This window comes from Pleurodeles waltl, chromosome 7 (genome assembly GCF_031143425.1).
Source record: "Pleurodeles waltl isolate 20211129_DDA chromosome 7, aPleWal1.hap1.20221129, whole genome shotgun sequence".
NCBI lineage: Eukaryota > Metazoa > Chordata > Amphibia > Caudata > Salamandridae > Pleurodeles > Pleurodeles waltl.
In genome coordinates this window covers 556,745,831-556,771,442 of record NC_090446.1, presented here as the reverse complement: position 1 = coordinate 556,771,442, position 25,612 = coordinate 556,745,831, and the positions used below count along the sequence as shown (strand labels likewise).

General features: G+C 45.7%; 1 protein-coding gene across 2 annotated transcripts in view; it reads right to left on the bottom strand.

The window, feature by feature from the left end:
- Positions 1 to 24,983, bottom strand: part of LOC138304335 (dnaJ homolog subfamily A member 4-like) — a 30,451-nt gene extending 5,468 nt beyond the window's left edge. The window contains exons 1-5 of one of the 2 annotated variants that reach the window (XM_069244301.1): positions 24,696 to 24,983; positions 23,140 to 23,278; positions 20,465 to 20,645; positions 13,648 to 13,752; positions 6,440 to 6,667 (exon numbers count right to left, since the gene is read on the bottom strand). In XM_069244301.1, the coding sequence (XP_069100402.1) occupies positions 6,440 to 6,667; positions 13,648 to 13,752; positions 20,465 to 20,645; positions 23,140 to 23,271 (646 nt within the window). In that variant the 5' untranslated portion in view covers positions 23,272 to 23,278; positions 24,696 to 24,983. Of the gene's footprint in view, positions 1 to 6,439; positions 6,668 to 13,647; positions 13,753 to 20,464; positions 20,646 to 23,139; positions 23,279 to 24,652 lie in introns of both variants that reach the window. The other variant, XM_069244300.1, reaches the window with a different exon arrangement.
- Between the last annotated feature and the right edge of the window lie 629 nt (positions 24,984 to 25,612).

Genomic DNA, 25,612 nt, shown 5'->3' with positions numbered 1-25,612 from the left:
GAGTTTTTAAATTTTTTGTAGAAAAGCCTTTAGCGCCAGATCTAATGCTTTGAGCTCCAGCTGGTTTATGTGGAGCCATTTGTCCTTTTGAGTCCAGGACCCACTTATTCGCTTATTCGCAGATCCTGAAGGTGGGCACCCTATCCCTCGAGGGACGCATCTGTTGTTACTATGTTTCAAGGTACTTGTTGAAGAAAGGTAAGGCCCTGGACAAGTCGGGTGGCCGCGCCCACCAAAACATGGCAGCTCGCATTGCTGGTATGATGAGAATTTGATCCTCGAAGGAGCCCTGCACCTGAAGCTACTGAGCGTCCAGTTGCTCCTGTAGAGGCCGCAAACGTAGTCGACAATTTGGGAATTAGCGGACTACATGACGAGATCATTCCCATTAATGATTTGTAAGGTCGAAGTGAAACGATCTTTTTTGTTGATAGTTTGTGAACCAAGCTGGACAGCTTTTGTTTTCTCCCTTGAGATGGCAATGCTTTGTTTTGGTAAGTATCTAGTATTGCACCCAAGAAATTCAGTTTCTACGTGGGATGAACGTGTGACTTGCGATGATTGATGGTAAGATGAGATCCTCGAACAACCGTAGGCAAGCAGTTGTATGGTCTACCACCTGAGCTCGAGGATGCCTTGATGAGCCAGTGGCCCAGATAAAGAAAAACTTGCATGCCCAACTGGCGTAGGTGAGCTGCTACTGGAGCTAACACCTTAGTAAAAATTCTGGGGGCCGACTTTCTTTGTCCGAATGGGAGGACACGAAACTGCAGATGCATACCAGCTACCCTGAACCTGAGAAATTTCCATTGGTTTCGATGTATTGGGAATATGGAAGTACGCACCCACTTGTTGGATGTAATGCTTGACCACCGAAGGAAGTGATGAGTGATGTGTAGGAAGGTAGCCTCTTTCTAGCCTTGTTACCCCCACTTTTGGCCTGTTTGTGAGTATATGTCAGGGTGATATTACTGTCTCACTGGGATCCTGCTAGCCAGGGCCCAGTGCTCAGTGAAAACCCTATGTTGTCAGTGTGTTTGATATGTGTCACTGGCATCTTGCTAGCCAGGACCCCAGTGCTCATAGGTTTGTGGCCTGCATGTGTTCCCTGTGTGGTGCCTAACTGTATCACTGAGGCTCTGCTAACCAGAACCTCAGTGTTTATGCTCTCTCTGCTTTTAAAATTGTCACTGCAGGCTAGTGACTAATTTTACCACTTCTGACTGGCATACTGAAACACCCTTATAATTCCCTAGTATATGGTACCTAGGTACCCAGGGTACTGGGGTTCCAAGAGATCCCTATGTGCTGCAACATTTCTTTTGCACCCATAGGGAGCTCAGACAATTCTTACACAGGACTGCCACTGCCGCCTGAGTGAAATAACGTCCATGTTATTTCACAGCCATTTTACACTGCACTTAAGTAACTTATAAGTCATCTATGTGTCTAACCCTCAATTAGTTGAGATTAGGTGCAAAGTTACTTAGTGTGAGGGCACCCTGGCACTAGCCAAGGTGCCCCCACATTGTTCAGGGCAAATTCCCCGAACTTTGTGAGTGCGGGGACACCATTACACGCGTGAACTACATATGTCAATACCTATATGAAGCGTCACAATGGTAACTCCGAACACGGCCATGTAACATGTCTAGGATTATGGAATTGTCACCCCAATACCATTCTTTCTTTTGGGTATTGGGGGGACAATTCCATGCATCCCAGGGGCTCCAGCATAGAGCCCAGCTACTGCCAAACTAACTCTGGGCTTTTCTCTGCAGCTACCGCTGCTGCCAACCCTCAGACAGGTTTCTGACCCCTGGCAGAACAAAGGATTTCCTCTGAGAGAGGGTGTTACACCCTCTCCCTTTGGAAATCGGTGTGAAAAGCCTGGGAGGAGCAGCCTCTCCTGGCCTCTGGAAATGCTTTGAAGGGCACAGATGGTGCCCTCCTTGCATAAGCCAGTCTACACCGGTTCAGGGATCCCCCCCCCCCAAGCCCTGCTCTGGCGCGAAACTGGACAAAGGAAAGGGGAGTGGCCACTCCCCGACCAGCACCTCCCAGGGGAGGTGCCCAGAGCTCCTCCAGTGTGTCCCAGACCTCTGCCATCTTGGATGCAGAGGTGTGAGGGCCCAATGGACAGCTGAGTGGCCAGTGCCAACAGGTGACATTGAAGACCCCTCCTGATAGGTGCTTACCTTTCTCTGTAGCCAATCCTCCTCTGAGGGCTATTTTAGGGTCTCTCCTGTGGGTATCTCACCAGATAACGAATGCAAGAGCTCACCAGAGTTCCTCTGCACTTCCCTCTTTGCCTTCTGCCAAGGATCGACCGCTGACTGCTCCAGGACGCCTGCATAAACTAAACAGAGTAGCAAGTAGACTACCAGCAACATTGTAGCACCTCATCCTACCGGCTTTTCGACTGTTTCCTGGTGGAGCATGCTCTGAAGGCTGTCTGCTTTCACCCTGCACTGGAAGCCAAGAAGAAATCTCCTGTGGGTTGACGGAATCTTCCCCCTGCCAACACAGGCACCAAACTTCTGCATCACCGGTCCTCTGGGTCCCCTCTCATCCTGACGAGCGTGGTCCCTGGAACACAGGAGCTGGGTCCAAGTGTCCCCGACAGTCCACTGGCCCTTCTGTCCAAATTTGGTGGGGGTAAGTCCTTGCCTCCCCACGCCAGACAGTAATCCTGTGTACTGCATGAACTGCAGCTGCTAGAGCATCTGTGCACTTTTGCAAGACTTCCTTCGTGCACAGCCTAGCCCAAGTCCCCAGCACTCCGTCCTGCATTGCCCAACTCGCTGAGTTGGACTCCGACGTCGTGGGACCCTCTTTTATTGCTCTGAGTCGACCGTCATCCTCGGATCTTCTAAGAGCCTGTTCAGGTACTTCTGTGGGTGCTGCCTGCTTCTGCGTGGGCTCTGTGTCACTGAGCGCCCCCTCTGTCTCCTCCTCCAAGGGGCGACCTCCTGGTCCTTCATGGGCCCTGGCAGCACCAAAATCCTCAACCGCGACTCTTGCAGCTAGCAAGACTTGTTTGCGGTCTTTCTGCGTGGAAACAACTTGGCATCCTCCAGCACACCGTGGGACATCTTCTGACCAAAGGAGAAGTTTCCTGGCACCTTCCGTTGTTGCAGAATCTTCGGCTTCTTCCACCCAGAGGCAGCCCTTTTGCACCTTCATACAGGGTTTAGTGGGCTCTTTATTTTTAGCAACTATGTATAGTGTTTTCTTATGATATAGTGCAAAGTGGTATAGTAGGAGCTTTGAATGTCTCCTAGTTCAGCCTAACTGCTCTGCTATAGCTACCTCTATCAGCCTAAGCTGCTAGTAGAACACCTAATCTACTAATAAGGGATAACTGGACCTGGCACAAGGTGTAAGTACTACTAGGTACCCACTATAAGCCAGGCCAGCATCCTACATGATACGACCTCCAATCTTCAACACCTGGGTAGTGTTGGTAGCTGGTATGGATGTCCAGTCTTGCTTTCTACCTGTATCTCTGGCACGGGCAACGGATCTTCCCTTTGTGGGTTGTCTATAAGCAGCGGTAGGTGGCAACCGATAGTGCTGCTGATGCTGTCCGTACTGCGGTCGGAGTCCTGCTGGAGATGACTGGTACTGTGGTCTAAACTGCTGGAGACCACCATGAAAGGAGTAAATTCCTCTGCCTCTCGCACCTTGAAGTGGCGTTTTTTTGTACTGCAATGTACCAAGGGATTTTGCCGTATCTGTATAGGCCTTTATCGACTGCAGCATGTCATCCACATGCTTCCCGAAGAGGCTTTTCCCACCATACACCATGTCCAAAATTCTACTGAACTTCCGGGCGAAAGGAAGTCGACTCCATCCACCCCTGCCTATGCAAGACCGCTGCACCTGCTAGCTGCCTGAAAACTGTCAGTGAAATGTCAATTGCACAATTGATGACTACTGCTACGATCCGCTCACCCTCCTGTAACGCTTTATTTGCCTCCAGTTTGGCATCCTCGGGCAAAAGGTCTATATAAGAGGACATGTCTGCCCACATTTGGCGGTCATACCTGCCCAGAATGGCCAATGAGTTAACAGCCTTCATTGTATTTGCTGTCACTGAGAACCTCTTTCAGATGTTGTCTAAACGCCGCCCCTCTCGGTCTGGGGGTGATGTAATTGGCGTTGAAGGGTTTTTCAAGGGAGAATCCGGCTTCGGTTGGGTTACTAAGCAGGCTGGAGTATCTTCGGGGCTTTATATTTCTTTTACAGCCACGGCATCTGGGAAGGTACTGTTGCTGGATTTTTTATTGCTTTCAATCCTTTCTGCCATTAAAAAAATCCACTATAGGAATAGCCCTAACCAACTTCTTTGATGGCTCTTTAAAGTCATATCGAAAACAATCAGTCTCCTGGGAAAGAATGGGTATCTTAAATCTTTTGGCCGCTCTTTCCATCAAATTATGGAAGCCTGCCATGTCCTCCGGGGGTGAATCCACTGGTCCGGCTGCTGGTCTTGACGGTGTAGGGATGAGGTATTCATCTCACTCACTAGGAGTTGGGTTCCGGTATCTCACCTTCTCATCTGTGGAGTGATGATCATCCTGTGGTGGTTGAACAAATGAGATGTTTGTGTGCGGCATCCCCGGATGACTGGGATGTACAGATCCATCTGTGGATTGTACGGCCTGGACGGAGTCGCCGGTAGTGATGGCGGAAATCTTTAGTAATCCAGCAACATAACCTGGAGATCTGACACCGAAGATCTAGGCATAGGAATAGAAGCCTTTATCTCAAACGTAGAGTATGACGGATCCAGTTGGACTCTGGCTGACGAATAGGTGTGCTGCTCTTGTTCATCATCATCGTCGTCATCCAGGTCTTGTCATTTGACATGAAGCTGTGACGGACTACTGGCTGCACAAAACATTCCATCATCCTGAGAATAGACGTCATCGTCATCATCCAAGAGATGCTGAGGAGGATACGGCAAAACTCTGCTTGGGGAGGTATGCATTGGGAGGATTGGAGATGAAAGTGGCTACGATGTAATAATCATCGGGGGACACCGCCGTGGTAAACGTCAACATAATTGTCGTCGCAGTGGCCATTGACACGGTCAACAGTATCATCGTCAATGGGCCTTTTCTGGCAGAATCTGAGGAGAATCTTCCTGACTCTTTCCCCAGTGATAGGGACAGAGAGGCACCTTTTGAGGGTGCCTTCCCCCCCCCCTCCAAAAGGTGTGGTAGGCTCTGAGTGAACCTTTTTTGAGGGTTTTAAGTGGGTCTCTGATCCAGAGGCAGCACTTACCTGGCGTTTGTTTTTCCAAAGAGATATTTAGATATCTTAGCCACCTTTTTTGGAGGCTCTGTAGGCAGTTTTTCCTCACCTCTAGGCCCTTTTAGGAAGTGAGTAGTGTGTGATGAGGCTTCACTCATCAGAAGAAGGATTCTCCATGGCCTTCTGCTTTTTGAGCCACAACAAAAGTCTACCCTCTCGGTCTTTCAGGGTGTTATGACTGAAGGTGCTACAAATCTTACAGTCCCTCACCTTATGGTTTGGATGTAGGCAGTAGATGCATTTCTTCTGGGGGTCATCAATATGAAGCCTTTTCCTCACACATCTGCCAGTCTCTGAGAAGTCCTTTTTTAGTTTGCTGGGACATCCTGTCTACTGAAAAGCTGGATTCTCTGAGAGAAAATATTCCTGTCAAAAGAATAAACTTAGCAGAGCTCAGGGAGACTCCCTTCACACAATGTGCTGTACAAAATCTGAGGGAAACAGCCTCTGTTGGGAGTGTTCTAGAGGGTGCTGACGCCTGCTATTAATATTTGAAGTTACCGTGAGGCTCCCAGCTCAACTACGGGGATGATTAAGCATGTGACTATATGAAAGATCCAATACTGGAGAAAGATTTGTTTTATGTTAGTAAAATTCCAAAATTCACCAACTGACTGTTGTATTCACTATCAGTGGCATATGAGGTCTATTCACTTGTTGGGACCCAGCATTTCTCCAAAATCCCTTTTTATTCAGACCAAGCAAATTAATTGACATTGTGATATCTGGACCTGAACATTCAGTGGAACGTATGGGTTCGATGTCATGCAAATCGCTCGACTTCTGCCAAGCAAGATTGCGCTGAAAAAAAGAAAAAAAAAAGAAAAATAGTCCACAAACCGGATGGAAAACAGCGAGCCTTGTATGTTTTCAGTACTTGGTTGCTGCGCTTGAGGAGGGCTAACCACCAGAAAAGGCATGACGTATGCATGCCTTCCACTAATGAAAGCAAGCAGATTTTAAAAGTCAATCCCACAAACCAATTAAAGACACTGACGTGACAAGGACAGGGCTCCGAGCCCATTTCTAACTACTATAGCATCTCGCAAGCGATGCGCATGCGCAAGTGCATGCTCGACCCTAAAAAACTAACACTGCATGGATTAAGCAAAGATACCTTTATCTATGTGCACTTCAAGGATCTTCTTTTCCCGATTAACCTTCCTCCCATTACACGTTTTGCACCGGTCCTTTGGGTTGATGCGTTCCCCTTGGCCCCGACACTCTGAACACATGGTCTGAATTTGCTGCACCATGCCGGGTCCGAGTTGCTGGATGTGAACCTCAATTCCTCGACCTTTGCAGACACTGCACTTCTCTACAGCTCCCTTCTTCCCTCCTCGCCCTGAGAAAACAAGATTTAATTTATATGAATCTTCAAGCAGGAGAATCAGTCAAGTTTAAAATCTCTGTTATGCACACCCTTGGATAGTGATTATTTTACCTGGCAGACCAAAAAGTTAATCCTACCTGATCAGCCTTCTCAACCACACATTTACTAGATATTACTGTTTAGAGGAAGACACTAAAGCTAGTTATAGGGTTGGGGATCAGGCAGCTCCAAAGAATGTCTATAAGGCTTTGGATATTTCAGTAAACTCTGTTATACAGATACTGCACATATGCTGGATACTACATATTACAGGTAGTATATTACACAGATAGTACATCCGTAGATACAATATATGGGACCTTTCAGTTTACACTGTTATACAGAATATATACACTGTTATACAGATACTAGTATTTGCTACGAGAGATATGCCCACTACTCTATTCTATATTTGACTATTAGTGAGGATCTGACGAAGCAGAAGGACGTTTCACTTGTAGTTACAGACCTCCATTGTAAGAATCCACACCTAAGTTACGAAGTCCAGCTTCCTGTTCCTGGTCAGCGTCTGTTGCCCTCCCCAGCTCCTCCTGCTGCTGCCTCTGGATACAAACAGAGTCAGCTATCAGTTTGAGGTCCTCCTCCACCCATCCGCAGACTCCTGCCTGTGCCTCATTCCTGGTGGCCTATTGGCCATCCACAAGAATCTTCCGTCTTCTTTCCTTACTCCTGCTTTTTATTTCTGCCTTTTACACCTGCTTTTTACTTGGTTTTTATTGTCTCTTCTTACTTCTTCTGTTATTTCTGCCCCCATCTTCCTCCCGGCTGCTGCCACTGTAACCCCCCTCCCCCCCCCCCCACACCCCTGTGCCCTTCTTAATGGCAGCTACAGCGACGATGCACCAAGGGCAAGCCAATCTGCACCAGTACGCATTTGGACCGCACCCAGCACCAGAAATCCCGGATCACCGACGAGCCATTCCCTGACCACCCTCCATAATGATGTCACAACCCTCCACGCCTTAACACTGAACATCTCAGCACCTGCTGCACCGCATCTAGGGACGTCCACGGACCTTTTTCCTCCCGGAACAACCTCAGTTTCAGCCACAGTGGACAAATGGAACACACAACCCTGAAACCACTGACGCCCACCACAACCTCAACTTTATCAACTTCCTCCTTCTGAAAATATATGCTCCCTTCACAAGCACACCACTGAACTCTGAGACCTGATCGACTCCATCCGTCCAGACTTCATCTTCCTAACCAAGAGGGAGACCAACCCTACCTCCAGACAGGGCATCGCCCTCGCAATACCAGGCGGCTATAACTTTCTATAGAAGGACCGACCCTCCCTTCCAGGCAGAGGACTGACCATCGTACCCAAGTCCTCACTCTGCATCACGGTCAACAAGGAGGAACACTGCACCACAATGGAATACTTCCACTTCCACATCCAAGCCACTCACAACTCCTCCATCTGTGGCACCCTAGTCTACAGACCGCCTGGCCCCTGCCCAGCCTTCATGGAGACCATTGTAGACATCCTGGCATCCAAATACTTCTTCCTTGGCGACTTGAATTTGCACCTGGAGGACCGCAATGACCGAAACACCACCACCCTACTCAACAATCTCACCACCCTTGGGCCTCCAAGCAACTGATCACCGTGCCCCCATATGCCGCAGAACACACACACTAGACCCCATTTTTACCTCAAGCAACTGGATTACCTTCAAGAATACCTCCACTCCGGACAAGATCGAACATCACTGCACACACTTTGCCATTACCGCACCCCACCGCATCCCCAGGGCCCCCCCCCCCCATAGGAAATGGATGGAATTATAGACGAGCAACTCACCTCGACCCTCGCCAAATCATCCACACACCCCCCCCCCCCCCAACAGATGACGCCAATGCCGTAGCACGCACCCTCAACACCTGGATCACTGAATGGGCCAGGTCCTTAGCCTCCGTCTGATAAGTTTCTGACAACTTCAGTCAAGCACGTCCCAAAAAAAGCCAGCTGGTTCAACGATGAACTCCAAGAATCCAAACACACCTGCAGGCGCCTAAAGAAATAGCAAAACCTGCAAAGGCCTTGCCTCTTTCAGAGCAGTCATTGCCACCCATCAAGAACGCAAAAAAAGCTGCACTCCATGAACACATCAACACCTCCCTGCACAACACAAGAGAACTCTTCACGGTAATCAATGAATTCATCAATCCTCCCTCCGAAACCACCAACACCACCCCCCCCAAATCTCAATCCCTCTGCGACAAACTGGTTGCTTTCTTCCACCACATGACAGCTTCCTCCCACAGAACCCACCCACTGTCAGAACCTACGATCGACCCAGCCCCCCCACCAGAACCCACCCAAACCATCCACAGCTGGTCCGTGCTCACCACAGAAGAGACTGAAATCATCATGCACAGCATTCACTTAGGAGCTCCAACAGATCCCTGTCCTCACCACATCTACAACAGAGCCAGTGCATCCATTGCCCCTGAACTCCACAAGGCGCTAAACTGCTCCATCACAACAGCCACCTTCCCCCGAAGACTGAAAACACGCCGAAGTCCGCCCCATCCAGGAGAAACCAATAGCCAAACCATCCGAGCTCAAGAACTTCCGATCCACCTCACTGCTACACCATACCCACCCAAAGTCCCGGAAAAAGCCATAAACTTGCAGCTGCGACAATACCAAGGACAACTCTGGATACCCCTCAGTCTGGATGCCACAGCAACCACAGCACGGAGACAGCTCTTCTTGCAGCCACTAATGACAACCGCACACTCCTTGCCTGCAGACACACTTAGTACTCATACTATTCGATACTCATAATTTTCGACCTCTCAGCAGCCTTTGACACGGTCTCCCATAGCTCACTGTGCACCAGACGCTACGACGCAGAAATCCGCGTAATAGCCTTGCAATGGCTCCACTCCTTCCTCACTGGAAGAACACAGAAAGTCAGGCTCCCACCCTTCATATCCAAACCAACAGATCCTCCCTGATCCCAATGCCCTTCAACATGTACATGGCCCTGCTGGCAGCCACCATGAGAGACCACAAAATTAGCATTGTGTCATATGCTGATGACACACAACTCATTATATCCCTCACTGAAGACCTGGACAAAGCTAAGAGGAACTTTCACACCAGGATGAAAGCCGTCACTGCCTGTAGGAGGGGGATCTGCCTCAAGCTTAACTCAGACAAACTAGGTCATCTTCGGAAACTCCACCTCAGCCTGGGACGACTGATGGCCCACATCGCTCAGCGCACCACCTACTCTGACTGACCACGCCCGCAACCTAGGAATCATTCGACTCCTCCCTATTTATGACCTGATAGGTAAATGCAGTCTTCTCTTCCTGTTGGCCACCCTCCTCAAACTCTGCAAAATCTTCAAATGTATCCTGGTCAACTGCCGGAAAATGATCACCCAGGCTTTAGTCACTATCAAGCAAGACTACAGCAATGCGCTCTATGCCGGCACCCTAACAAAGATCATCAGGAAACTACAACTCATCCAAAATGCCACCGCAAGACTCGTCCTGAACCTCCCCTACCAAGAACACATTTCCCAAAACCTGTGCATCTTCCGTTGGCTCCCGATAGAGAAGCGAATCAACTTCAAACTACTCACCCACACCAACAAGGCCCTGCACAACATTGAACCGGCGTAACTGAACAATCGCATCTCCTTCTATAACCCGGCCAGACCTCTCCGCTCCACCCAGCAGGCGCTACCTACTGTCTCACGCATCTGGAAAACCACAGCTGGAGGAAGATCTTTTGCATACCTTGCTACTAAGAGCTGGAACAATCTGCCCATGCACCTCAGACAAAGCCCATCTTCCACCATTTTCAGGAAGAACCTCAAAACACGGCTTTGAATGAGGCCCAGACTCACCACGTTGAGGCCCTCATGTTTGAGTAGTTGCTCTTTATAAAAAAAAACAAATGACTGATTCATTGCCTTTGGTTGGGCGGTGGGAGGGGGAGCATGCTTCTGCATGACTTGCAAGACTTAATGTCAGACCCCCAAACATCAGAGACAGGCGTCACGCGGGTCCATGATAGAAAACTATCCATCATAGTCCCTACTAGAGATTGAAGCCTTAAAGTCTGACAGATGACAGACCCGTCCTGCACCTTAGGCTATCTAAGTAAGATGAAAAAGAGTTATGTGGAGATTAACTTGGGAGAGCAAAGCTTCAGATTCATGCAGATGATGCAGAAAGAGTGAAATGACATTGGGTGCTTGGGAATGTATTTTGTATAAGAAGTTATAGCTGCAATTTGTACCTTATTCAATAAAAACTGCAAATCTGACTTTGTTAGACAGAGGTGGGGTAGGATGACAGGCATTCTGGATACACCACGTATAAAACCTCTTCCGCTTAAATGAATAAGAATGCCTTGTTGATGGTCCTTCAGAATGTTCATGCACTCCTGTGAAAGACGTAAGCGACCATATTGTAGGAACTCAGGAGCCATGCTGTCAAGCTCAGCGAGGGAAGGTTGGGGTGGAATATCTTCCCTCCGCGCTTGTGAAGGAGATCCAGTCTTCGCAGCAGTCTTTTGGTCTTTCTGACAGATGAAGGAGATTTGCATCCCACCACTTGTGAGGTCATACTGGGGCTATCAGGATCATTCTGGTCCTGACTCTATCTGGCTTGTTGATGACTGTCAATATCAGAGGAATGGTTGGAAAACGCATACAGAAATGTTCCTGACCAGACTATCAAAAGGGCACTGTTCCCAGTCAGTACAACCTGGATGCGAAGTCTGGGCATTTTCTGTTTGTTTCGTCTGCAAATAGGTATTTCAGGCTGCCTCCATTCCTGAAAAATGTCTTGTACAATGTTGGTGTGCAGTATCCAGTCATGAGAGTCTGACATTTCAGCTTAGAGTCTGCCATCATGTAATCGCCGAGATGGTTAATTTCCTCGCTATGAGCCAGTGCAAGATGGCTGCACTTCCAAGGAGAAGGGCTTGCTTGAGCAAATAGTGCATTGTGCTAGTGTCTGTTTGGATGAGGAACACGCTGGATTTGATTGATGAGTAGAAAGAATTGAGAGCTAGATGAAGCCCATAGTTCCAGCAGGTTGATGTGGTATTGATGCTGCTTGGACAACCTCAGGCCCTGCATCCGTAAGGAATCCATGTGAGAACCCCAGTCCTGGATGATGGTCTGGGCAGGAATATCCCGGTGAAAAAGAATACTGACCATTAGTTTTTTTCATGGAGACCACCATGGGATAGACACTTGCATAGCCTGAGACAGGGTAATTTTGGTGTCCCAATAGTCCATGAATAGTCCATCTGAACCTCTAGATGCTGCTGAAACAGTCTCATGTGCAGCCTGCCATTAGGAACAATGAAGATGCACGACTCCATGGATCTAGAAGGGACACCCACTTGCCTGACTGATTGCTGCGGTGTGAAGGAGGTTGGCACACTTCCTAGCTATTAATGATACTCTCCTCAGAAGGCTACACTTTTGCAACCTTTGTGTTTAGTGAGGTAATCGATCCATTCAGTTTGCACATGGATGGATTTTTTTTAATTGATCTGCAGGAGTAATGATTGGAGGACATCGACTGAGATCTGGTAGTGTTTTCTCCTCCGGTCTAAGGAGGAGCTTTTCGAAGATGCCTTTCTTTCTCAATGCTGCTGCTACAACCAACATGCAACTTTGAAAATGTTTGTGATGCTGACTTCAGGCCGAAAGAAAGTATTGTGTATTGGTAAATGTTTGGATGCTACCTTGGAACCTCAGGAACGTCTGGTGTTTGCTGGCAATTACCAGGCATCCTTGAGTTCAATGGAAAACATCCCATCTCCCTGATAAAGATGAGAGTATGTTTACTGTAGAGCTAGCAGTTAAAACTTCTTTTTGATTTGTTTGTTGAGTAGACGTAAGTTTAGAATGCATCTGAAGTTATTTAAGCCTTTTTTTTTTTTCGTAACGAGGCAAATTTCGCAAGTACACTCCTACTCCTCTTTGAGAGGCTGGAACCTCTTCTATTGCCTCCCTGCATACTAGAGCTTAGATCGCACGAGGTTCAACCAGTGACCAGATAGTTTTTGGAAGTGGAATGGTAGAAGGAGGGGTCTTGAATTGGAGCAGCCTTTGACTACAATATTTAGGACCCATTTGTCACTGCCAGTGTTGCACCACTTGTCTAGATGATAGGCAATAACTTCCTCACACCAGAGTGGGTAACAGCAAGGTAGGATGCAAGCATGATTTGGTTGGTGCATTTTGAAGGAAGTTCGGGGCTGTCGAGTGGTACACCTCAGTGCTTATGACTTGATGAGGATCTCCTGGAAGAGAAGGATTGGAGGCAGACTGCCAGTACAGTGAAGCTAAGAGCCTGAAGCTGCTAAGCTCAGGGGAGCAGTGTTTTTTTGACCAGGTGCAATTACCAAACAGGCATTCTTTTTATTTATTTTCCTAATTTAATGCAGTGTTGCACATTGGCTAGGTGCTGCAATGCAGCCTTTTTTTCCATTTTCTAAATTGGCTATTCCAGTGAGGAAAACTCAGCAAAAGACTTCCTGCTTACCTCTATGGAGAACATACATAAATGGACCACTATTAACCCTGGTCAGGCACTCAGAAGATGCCACCCATCTATGCCCCTCCCTGACACTTCTTTAAGTCCCATTGCCCTTGCCCAGCCCCAGTAAGTGTAGAGGCTGGCCTGTCCATTTAACGAGCAATGTATCGTTAGAGCATTCATACTGCCTAATATCGTAATCCCTACTAATATTCGTGGTGGAGAACAGATTTAAAGGTGCAGTTACAGATAATGAGCAGTCACTGACAACTGGGAGGGGGCATGCTCCCTGAAGAACAATAGTTCTGGAACACTGGATTCTAATATTTGCCACTGAAGTAAGGCTAGCAACAACTAGTCACGATTTATTCCATTCTGAAGCAAACAAATGCCAGATACTTTACCTTCACATTTATCACAAATTACGTTTTTCTGAAGAGCCAGCTTCCTTGTAGCTCCATTATACAGATCTTCCAGTGACACGGACAGTTGATGAACAACATTCTTGCCTTAAAGAGACACAGTAATAAAGTTTAAGATTTGGGTCATTGTCAGTGCAAACCCATACCAAGGCTTATTTTGGATGATTAACGGTGACCACCTTTTATCAAAATATTAAGGAGTAGTCTATACGCTCAAGACTGAATTTCTAGACTAATTTCAGCTAAGTATACTAAAATGTCATGCCTGGACTTGAGTCTCTAATATCCAAATCACACCTTGAAGCTATTCCAACACCACTTCAATGGGTTCATAAACATCGAGCATTAAGTGTGAGCAGTGAATAAAGATCTACTTGCCATTGAAGACAAACACCAAAGCGTGGAACATTACTGAGACATTGCTGAGTGTTCCCCTGAAATGTGCATACCAGAATAAAGAGGGAAGCAGGACCACAAGAAAACAGCGACAGTGGTCAACGGGACAGAATTCAACCACAGTGCTTTCTGAATATTAAGCCTAATTAGGATACCAAAAACAAACAAAAAATTACTATAAATATATATATAAACTGTCACTTACCCATATAGAAACTGTCACTTACCCAGTGTACATCTGTTTGTGGCATGGGACGCTGCAGATTCACATGCTGTGCATTACCCTGCCATCTAGTGTTGGGCTCGGAGTGTTACAAGTTGTTTTTCTTCGAAGAAGTCTTTGAGTCACGAGACCGAGGGACTCCTCCCTTTCGGCTCCATTGCGCATGGGTGTCGACTCCATCTTAGATCGTTTTCCCCGCAGAGGGTGAGGTAGGAGTTGCGAGTATACTAGATGTGCCCATGCAATGGAGTAGGTATGTATGTACATAGTGTGTATCAAAAGAATAGTTATTTACAAATTTTCAATTTTCATTCAACTAATAACGGCTACAGGCTCCCGGGGAGGTGGGATGGCGCATGTGAATCTGCAGCATCCCATGCCACGAACAGATGTACACTGGGTAAGTGACATTTTCTGTTCGATGGCATGTGTAGCTGCAGATACACATGCTGTGCATAGACTAATAAGCAGTAGTCTCCCCAAAAAGCGGTGGTTTAGCCTGTAGGAGTTGAAGTTGTTTGAAATAATTTTCTTAATACAGTCTGTCCTACTGTGGTTTGTTGTGTTGCTAACACATCTACACAGTAATGCTTAGTGAATGTATGAGGCGTAGACCAGGTGGCTGCTTTACAAATTTCTGTCATAGGTATATTCCCAAGAAAAGCCATTGTGGCGCCTTTCTTCCTAGTGGAATGTGCTCTTGGTGCAACAGGTAAATCTCTTTTTGCTTTACTATAGCAAGTTTGAAAACATTTAACTATCCATCTGGCGATGCCTTGTTTGGATATAGGATTACCTGCATGAGGTTTTTGGAAGGCTACAAACAATTGTTTTGTTCTGTCAATGTAATACATTAGTGCTCTTTCTATGTCTAATAATGTATGCAAGGCTCTTTCGGCTACTGAGTCTGGTTGCAGAAAGAAGACTGGGAGTTCCACCGTTTGGTTTAGGTGGAATGGTGATATGACCTTTGTTAAGAAATTGGGATTTGTACGGAGAACCACTTCTGTTTATGTATTTGTATAAAGGGTTCTTGAATAGTAAATGCTTGTATCTCACTTACTCTTCTAAGTGATGTGGTAGCTATTAGAAAGGCTACTTTCCAACTTAAGTATTGTATTTCACAGGAGTGCATGGATTCGAATGGTGGTCGCATGAGTCGTGTTAATAAAATATTAAGGTTCCACGAAGGTACTGGTGGTGTCCTTGGGGGTATGATTCTTTTTATTCCCTCCATAAAAGCTTTAATGACTGGGCTTCTAAAAAGCGATGTTGTATGTGTAATCTGCAGATAGGCAGAAATTGCAGTGAGATGTATTTTAGTGGAAGAGAATGCTAGATTAATCTTTTGTAAGTGTAATAAGTAGCTTACAATGTCCTTTGTGGAGGCATGTAGTGTTTGAATGTGATTAGTGTGGCAGTAGCAAACAAATCTTTTCCATTTGTTTGCGTAACAATGTCTTGTGACCTCCATACACTCTTGTGTAAGGTTTAAATGTCCGAATTCTAAGACTTCAGGAGCCAGATTGCTAGATTGAGCGATGCTGGACTGGGGTGTCTGATCTGTTGTTTGTGTTGTGTTAACAGATCTGGTATGTTTGGTAATTTGATGTGAGGTACTACTGATAAGTCCAAAAGTGTTGTGTACCACGGTTGGCGAGCCCAGGTTGGTGCTATGAGTATTAGTTTGGGTTTGTTTTGACTTAGTTTGTTGACCAGATACAGAATGAGTGGGAGAGGGGGAAAAGCGTAAGCAAATATCCCTGACCAACTGATCCATAGTGCATTGCCCTCGGATTGAGGGTGTGGGTACCTGGACGCAAAGTTTTGGCATTTTGCGTTTTCTTTTGTTGCAAATAGGTCTATATTTGGTATTCCCCAGCGGAGGAAGTGATCCTGTAGGATCTGGGGATGAATTTCCCATTCGTGAGTTTGCTGGTGACCTCGACTGAGATTGTCGGCTAACTGGTTCTGAATACCTGGTATGTATTGTGCTATCAGGCGAATGTGATTGTGAATTGCCCAATGCCAAATCTTTTATGCTAAGAGACACAGTTGCGACGAGTGTTCCCCTCTTGTTTGTTGAGATAATACATTGTTGTCATATTGTCTGTTTTGACAAGAAAGTGTTTGCGGGCTATCAGTGGTTGAAATGCTTTTAATGCTAGAAACACTGTTAGCAGTTCCAAATGATTTATGTGAAGTTGTTTTTGTTGATTGTCCCATTGACCCTATATGCTGTGCTTGTTGAGGTGTGCTCCCCACCCTATCATGGAAGCATCTGTTGTGATAACAGCTTGAGGCACTGGGTCTTGGAATGGCCCCCCTTTGTTTAAATTTATAGGGTTCCACCATTGAAGCGAGGAGTGTGTTTGGCGGTCTATCAACACTAGATCTTGAAGTTGACCCTGTGCTTGTGTCCATTGTTTTGCTAGGCACTGTTGTAAGGTCCGCATGTTTAATCTTGCTTTTGGGACAATGGCTATGCATGAAGACATCATGCCTAGAAGTTTCATTACAAACCTTACTGGGTAGTGTTGGTTTGACTGTATACTTGATGTTATATTTTGGAACGCTTGGACCCTTTGTGGGCTTGGAGTGGCAATTGCCCTTTGTGTGTTGAGTGTTTCTCCCACGTATTGTTGTATTTGGGATGGTTGCAGATGTGATTTCTGGTAATTTATAGAGCACCCTAGTTTGTGTAGAGTTTATATAACGTATTGTGTGTGAAGAAGACACTGTTGTTGAGTGTTGGTTTTTATTAGCCAGTCGTCTAAATATGGGAATACATGCATGTGCTGTCTCCTTATGTGAGCAGCTACTATTGCTAGGCATTTTGTGAATACCCTTGGGGCCGTTGTTATCCCGAACGGTAACACTTTGAATTGATAGTGTATGCCGTGTATTACAAACCTTAAGTATTTCCTGTGAGAAGGATGGATGGGTATGTGAAAGTACGCATCCTTGAGATCCAATGTTGACATGGAGTCCTCCTTTTTCAGTAAGGGAACCACGTCTTGAAGTGTTACCATGTGGAAGTGGTCTCATTTGATGAAGAGATTCAGTGTTCTGAGATCGAAGATAGGTCTTAACGTTTTGTCGTTTTTTGGAATTAGGAAATATAGTCAGTAGACGCCTGTTCCTTTCTGGTGGTTGGGTACTAGCTCTATTGCTTTTTTTGTAATAGTGCTTGTACTTCTATCTGTGTTAGGTCTAGGTGTTGTTTGGACAGATTGTGTGCTCTTGGTGGCACATCTGGCGGGAAATTTGTGAATTCTATGCAATAACCATGTTGGATAATGGCTAGGACCCATGCGCCTGTGGTAATGTGTGTCCAGTTTTGATAGTATGCGGTCAGTCTCCCCCCCACTGGTGATAAGTGTTGGGGTTTTGTGACATTGAAGTCACTGTTTGGTCTGGCTTGTTTTGGGTGTCTGGAACTTCCCCTTCCTCTTGGGAATTTTCCTCCTCTATAGGAGCCACGAAACCCTATCCTTTGTTATTGTGCCTGATAGGTGGGTCTGGTTTGAGAGGTGGAAGGCTCTGGTGTTTGCATTCGAAAACCTCCTCTGAATTGTGGCTTCCTAAATGTGCCTCTGACTTGTGGGGAGTAGAGCGCGCCCCTGGCTTTGGCTGTGTCTTTTTTTTTTAACTTTAATTGCTGTGTCCACTTCCGGGCCAAACAATTGTTTTTGGTTAAATGGCATATTCAACACCGCTTGTTGGATTTCTGGCTTGAATCCAGAGCTTCTTAACCATGCATGCCTGCGAATGGTTACTGCAGTGTGGACCGTTCGTGCTGCAGTGTCTGCCGAGTCTAGTGCGGACCTTATTTGGTTGTTGTATATTGCCTGTCCTTCTTCCACAACCTGCTGGGCACGTTTCTGGTGTTCTTTGGGCAAGTGTTGTATAATGTGTTGCATCTCGTCCCAGTGTGCCCTATCGTAGCAAGCAAGTAGGGCTTGTGAATTAGCGATCCGCCATTGATTGGCTGCCTGTGCTGCCACTCGTTTACCCGCTGCGTCAAACTTTCTACTCTCTTTGTCAGGCGGTGGTGCGCCTCCTGACGATTGAGAGTTTGCTCTCTTTCTTGCTGCTCCTACAACCACTGAGTCCGGTGTAAGTTGTCGTGTTATAAACACAGGATCCGTTGGGGGAGGCTTGTACTTCTTCTCCACCCTAGGCGTGATAGCCCTTCCTTTAAATGGCTTCTGGAATACTTGTTTTGCGTGTTTGAGCATACCCGGGAGCATTGGCAGGCTCTGGTAGGAAGCGTGGGTGGATGCCAAGGTGTTGAACAGGAAATCATCCTCTATTGGCTCAGAATGCATTGCTACGTTGTGGAATGTAGCTGCCCTGGATAGTACCTGTGTATATGCAGTACTGTCCTCTGGAGGTGACGGTTTTGTTGGGTAACAATCCGGACTGTTATCTGATACTGGTGAGTCATATAAGTCCCATGCATCAGGATCATCCTGTGTCATCCCTGTATATGTGGGTGATTGCATTGGAGGTGTTCCCACTGGAGAAAGTTATGGTGAGTGTGGTGGTGAAGGTTGTGGTGAAAATGTTGGTGGTGGGGGATTTTTCTCTAGCCACCTTCGCCTTCATTTCTGTCTCCTGAAATGCCAGTTTTCTTTTGGTCTTAATTGGAGGGAGAGTTTGTATTTTTCCAGTCTCTTTCTGTATATTCAACCTCCTCTGTGTATGGTCTGGTTCGTCCATACTTATTTCCTGCTCAAACCTATGTCTTTCCTTCATTTGGCTGGAAACTCCTTGAAGCCGCTTTTTTCGGTACTGATGTTTCCGAAAATGTCTTTTTCAGTTCCGATGCTGTTTTTTTCACTTTGGGTGAGTCCAACTCTCGGTGTCGAGATCGTTCGGTGCCGGAATCTCGACTGGAGTCGGAAGTCTTCGGCAAATCTCTGGCCTTTTTAGGTGCCGATGTTTGGTCAACTTCTTTTCGATGGGTTAAGCCATGGCCTGCTGGCGGTGGCATCCCCTTGGCCTTGAAAATCTTTGTGCGAGTTTTGGACGGGGCAGGTTTACTCACTGTTCACTGCACCGTCGAGGTTCGGTCACTTTCGGATTCGTCCGAGTTCGATTCCTGGATGGAAATTCTTTCCTCCTCTCCGACGTCGAGTTGCTCTCTCGGTGTCGACGCCATTTGTAGTCTTCTCGCTCGATCACGTAGGGTCTTTTTAGATCGAAACACTCGACAAGCCTGACAAGTATCCTTGCTGTGTTCTGGTGATAAACACAGATTACAGACCAGGTGCTGGTCTATATAGGGATACTTGGAATGGCACTTCGGACAGAAGCGGATGGGGGCCCGGTCCATTAGTCTTTGACGATGGATGTGGTTGGGCCGACCAGGCCCCGCTGAAGAGGGGAAGCCCCGAAGGGCCGCCGGAGCGCTCCTGCAGTCGGTGCCGATAGAACAACACTAACCCGCCGGTACCAAACGCGAACAATACCGTCGAATTTTCGATATTTAGCTAACTTTCCCGATTCGAAATACGGAGCGAAGAGGAACACGTCCGAACCTGATGGCGGAAAGAAAACAATCTAAGATGGAGTCGACGCCCATGTGCAATGGAGCCGAAAGGGAGGAGTCCCTCTGTTTTGTGACTCGAAAAGACTTCTTCGAAGAAAAACAACTTGTAACACTCAGAGCCCAACACTAGATGGCAGGATAATGCACAGCATATGTATCTGCAGCTTCACATGCCATCGAACACATATATACATATATATATAAAAAAATAATGCTTTTTTTTTAAGTTTAACATGACGGACTTTCCAACAAGCATCTGACACCCCCCCAAAAAAAAAAAAGAAAATACACTATTGTGGAGATTTTAACAAAAGAGAAATGAAACTGCACCTGAGCACTGTGGCACAAGCCTAAAAAGTGATTTTGTCACAACAATGTGTATAAACGTTTGCCTCAACTCGGTTGTTTGATACTGAAAATGAGGACAGACAAAATTCTAGGGGTCTAAAACATTTCTAACTGAGAAAATTCAGCAAGGTTGTTCAAGATAATCTTAAAATGTTGCACCCCTGTTACGATGTGCCTGCAAGACTGTTGGATGAGAAGTTGCTAACTATATTCTGTACTTATTAGCTACTATACTTACAAGTACTAATACTTGTCTAAAACGAGTTTAAACATACCTCGTTTCTCTCTATTCATCCGACTTCCACCACCAAAGAACATATCGAAGATATCCATCGGTGAGGAGAAGCCAGCTCCACCAATACCTCCTTCTTTAATAGCCTGCTCCCCTCCCTGGTCATAGAGGTCTCGCTTCTTCGGGTCGGACAGGACTTCATAGGCCTGGGATAGAAGCTTGAACTTTGAAGACAGATGAACAGGGGGTTGAGCGGTTGATGAAAGGCTGGACTCCCATTTAAATTGAGTTTAAATTGGAATTTATGATCACACCAGCCAGATTCAGTTGGTTATAAAGGCAAATGCAATCTACGTTTGAATTCATGCTCAGTACATAGCATATAGGATGCAGGGTAGAAATGAACTGCGTCTTGGGACAGGGGTACCAATCATACTGTCACAAATATTAACTCTTCATTTTTTTTTATTCTAATTTGGTACGGTAGATTAAATTAGGTAAATCCATACCGGAACTGCTTGGTCCAATACAATCCATTAATGACCAAATAGCGCCAAACTGTACCAAGTGGGTAAGCAAATGTGATTTTTAATAGCAGTTGTTAAATACACCACACCTTTCCAATCTATTTGGTACCCCTTTTATGATCTACAATTTGCTGCAAAAAAATCTAAGATTAGAAAACCTACCATACAGTAAAAGGGTAGCTGTATTGTGGTCTCTTGTTGCAGGTAGGCTTAATGTCAGGTACGATATTGTTAAAATGAAACTTGCCTGCCTAGCCCATACCACGTCTCATGATCCTTTAAAAAGGCTGCCTCCTTAAATGTACGAGGTCCACGTCTTCTAAATGCAGTGCAAAATACCAGGTGGGCAGCCACTGCAATTGTTTAAGATGGAGTATGGTGACCTCCCTCCAAATAATGTATCATGCTTTCACCCATGCTTTCTTAATGTACTTATGCCCACTGTAGCAACAGGAACGCTTAACATCACAGCAGGGCATAAAAATGCTTCAGGGCAGCCTGCCCAACAGTACCTAATAAGACCCACATCGGGCCCCAGTGTCCTCCTTTTCCTAATAGGGAAACACACTTAAGCTGTGCTTTAACAGCAACTTAGTACAAGCATTGGCAAAGCTGACAGATTTTGTATTTTGGACGTATTAGGTTTGCCAAATGCTGGCAATTGCAGCATTGGCAAGCATAATACGTCCGCTTCACAAATGCACACACAAAAAGGTCGCAGTGTGATGTAATGGAGGGCCCGGTGAGAGTGTTGTGTTGCTTTGTTATTAGAATATTGAGAGGATGACATGGTATGGTTCTGTGATGGAGTAGTGTTCCAGAGAACGCAGGGTGCAAGAGATGAGAGTCAGTTACCGTTCAGATCAGTCTTGTTTGTACTGTGATCTTTAATAAAGAAGATTTATGTACATTTGTGGTGGATTTAACATTTCGAAGTGAAAGGAAGGTGCGCATAATGGGGAGGAGTGGGTAGAAGCACACAAAGACACACAAAGCACAGGGGAGAAGAACACAGGAGAAACATTAACACAGGAAACATACTTGGCGTGCGTGAAGCACGCGACCGAAAGCTGAAACAGTTTTGTTAAGTGCTTAAAACAAAATGAAAAAAGTAATTTCCTAAAGCGGCCATTGGAAGATGTAAGTCATTTAAGTAAAATGATGGTAAGATGGCTAAGCTCCAGAAGGAACAAAATCAAGAATAGGAAGGCAAGCTACTGGAATAGAAACAAGCAAGTATGGCAGTGACAATAAAGGAAACCAATGGTAAGCAATGGGCTGGCTGTCAGCCCACAATGGGCCTTTTGCAACAAGCCGCTCGCGCTGCCTGGCAGACAACAACTGAATAAGAAGTTTTGCACTCAGTTGTAATAGCAACTGAAGCATGAGCCTTTCTCTCTGTTGTGAAGAAAAGGAGGACGTAGTTGACCATAGTAAGACTGGCACATTAAAGGGTATAGTTTGAAGAACACATTCCTGAAAAGACTCAATGCATTACCAGAATTCAGGCTGCAGACATCATAGAATTACACTCATAGATGAAAAAGACCCGATATGACACTGATGAAAAACTAGATTCCTATTCACTGTGAAACACTCAGGTTAAGGTTAAAGAGACGTCCAGTGCAAAACAAACAAAAAATACTAGGTGCACACTAGGACTCACGGTAAGGTATGGATATCGTATTATTAAAGTGTGAACTTAGCCAAAAGGCATTGGAGCCCTGTCATGGTCAAATACGAGCATACAGTCAACAAGCAAAAGGAAAAGGGGCTGGGTTATGAACAGGTAATTCATTGTGAAGTAGTGTCCCTTTAAAGGAGTCTTCAGCTGTCAAAACAGGGAAGTCGTATCTATTCTTGGGGGAATAGATAATGTGTACATGATGCAGCTGGTTTTGAAGAAGTGCAGGTCAGCTGGGGCAACCAATGGACTGCCGTCAAATATACTGCTAGGTGTAGAATGCACTAACTGCTGTCCTTGCCCAGGGTCCCACTCACTAAAATGACAGTGGGAGTCGTGGTGCGATTCCTATGGACTGACATGCGCCATAACCTCACCATGGTCCTTTCCTGCCAAGTTTATCTGGCCATTTTCTCTGTGTCCCCCTCACCCCCGATCAGACAAATCAAGCTACAAGGCAGCCGTTCTACATAACCACAGAAAAGGGTATCGCTTATTAGAAATTACCTTTTCTCCCTCATTAGGGTTTTTGTCAGGATGATACTTCAATGCTAGCTTCCTGTATGCCTTCTTGATTTCATCTGCGCTGGCTTGAGGCTTGACCCCTAGAATGTCGTAATAGCCAGTTTCTTTCACCATGTTGAGCCTGTCAAATGCAAAAGTGGGGTCAAACAGTTGTATCAGATCTGTGTGGTCAAAAGGGCAACTCTTCAACAACCACAGAAGTTACATCCTCAAGGGTCCTTACCTAAAGTTCATTACTTTGCAAAACATTATTCACACGTAGGGGCGATTTTATTTATCCCTTCTGGACAGACAATGTGAAAGGAAACCCACTTTATTTGCACCCCTTTGAGTCGTAATAGGTCTTTGTAACCCTTTTAATGTGCTTTGGGTAGAAAGCAGTTTTACTTAAGTTAAGGCACGCACAATCCAAATGTTGTCAAAGCACAGTCCAGTACTGTGGCAAGTAACTCTCACAAATAAATACTTGTATATGCTTTAGAAACGGGTTGCTTCTTCAGGCGCTGGATGGCTTTTTTTTTATTATTTTTTAACAGTTGTATATAGCGTGAACTCGACCAGAAGCTATCAAAGCACTTTACATGAGCACCACTATTTTTGTTTTTATATGTACGGGGTGATTGAGTGGTTTGCCGAGAGTTAAAGGGCTTTGACCAGACGCCGAGGCTAGAGCTTGGTTCCCTAGCTCAAGGGTCGGCAGCTCCGACCTTAACACTACATCTCGCCCCTTTAAAAGCACCGTGTTACAAGCCCCGACTATTTTGGAAAGACTTCAAGGAAACAGTGCAAAAGTGCCACTAAAGACGGTAAAACACAATTAAACAAATAAACCTTTCTTTAATTCGGATTGCGCGATTTTGCCCCCACTGTCATCTGAGGTAAACGGAAATAAGACTATCACGTTTTGTAAAACGAATCGTGAACAAACCTAAAAATCTCTATTTGATCTGTCAAAGTAAGCGTCGTTGGACCACAGTTCACATTCCTTCCCTTAAATGTACCATAATAAACTTGTCTGAGTAATTCCACTCCACTAAGATCTCCATTAAACCCTCCAAAAGGGCGTCTGCTGCTGAGGTCAATTCGATACCCACTATAATTTCATCTTTACCTTATTTTGTTTCCCACGTCCCCTCTTTCGTCCTGTACCCGGTGTATAAAGTTTGTTAGACTATGCCCGTTAATCCTGAGTTAATCTTCTATTATATTGTAATCACAAAATGTAGTGATCGTACTATTTCTCAGTTACTAGTGCACACATCGGCGGGCTAAAAAATAATAATAGTCTTAGCAGTCTTTTACACTACCCATCTACGCTGCTTCCATTATATCAAATAAAAAGTGAAGAAAAACACTTACTCAAAAGTGAAAATCTTAACAGCGTGAATAACCACTAAATGCTGAACACTTTTAGTTAAGCAACAATGAACAATTTCGCATTTACTACAGTAGGCGAATTAACAGCTAAACTAAAACTGGAGTTGCTAGTTCATACCTTTCTCTGACTCCCTTGAACTAATAATGACCTTTCGGCGCACCTTTTCAGGATATTCCTATAAAGTGCTTCCTTGGCACAATAAGCCGATGAGGTTAGTGCTAGTACTCCAAACACGCTACTGTGCGATCTCCTCTCCTCAATTCGTCTGCTCGTTATCTGCCAGCACCAACTGCTTCCAGGAAACCTTTATATTGTCCGGGAGTGAGAAGATTCTGGACCCGTGATGTCACGCACCCAGAATATTCTACCACCGACGATGCGGTCCTTCCAGAAACCTCTGGCAATGCAGAGAGCATCCGGCGGTGTAGGTTGTCAAGGAAACAATCCCAGCGTGTGGGTGAAGTCGCCAGCCTTCTCGTGTTTCCAAGATGGCCGCTTAGGGTGCCCGCTCAGGAGGTTTCGGAAGCTGCGCCGCCATCTTTGAAAGAGACGTTTTTTTCCTGTGCCGATGTACGACACCTTTACTAGTAGTTTAAAATATTAAGTACTAAAAAACACATTTTATTTATAATTCAAAAATGGCACACATCTTGACGCAATCAGTATAACCCTGATAATCTTGTGTGATGGCTGGCGTTTTTTAAAACTCGCTTGTAGGTAAAGGCTTTATTATGTACTGTGCATAAAACGTCTTTCACGTTCACGATAAACAATCACTCTCTTTGTCTATAAGGTGACAGCACCGCTGACCCTATTCACTCAGTCGTATGACATTTACGCTAATGGTTAGTTGGTGGTAAATGCCTTCGCAGCGCAGCACCAGCACGCAGCAGCGTGCTTCCGTCTTCGATCTACTATATTGCCAAACTGTTTAATCCTGAACAAATCATATTCTATGTCAGGACTGGAGGCTCCGATTATGCTTCTCAATTCTTTAATACTTAAAATATAGCAGACAATGAAAAAACAGTAACAGTAAAGAGGCTTTGAACCCTGCCCCCATAACCACCAATAGTA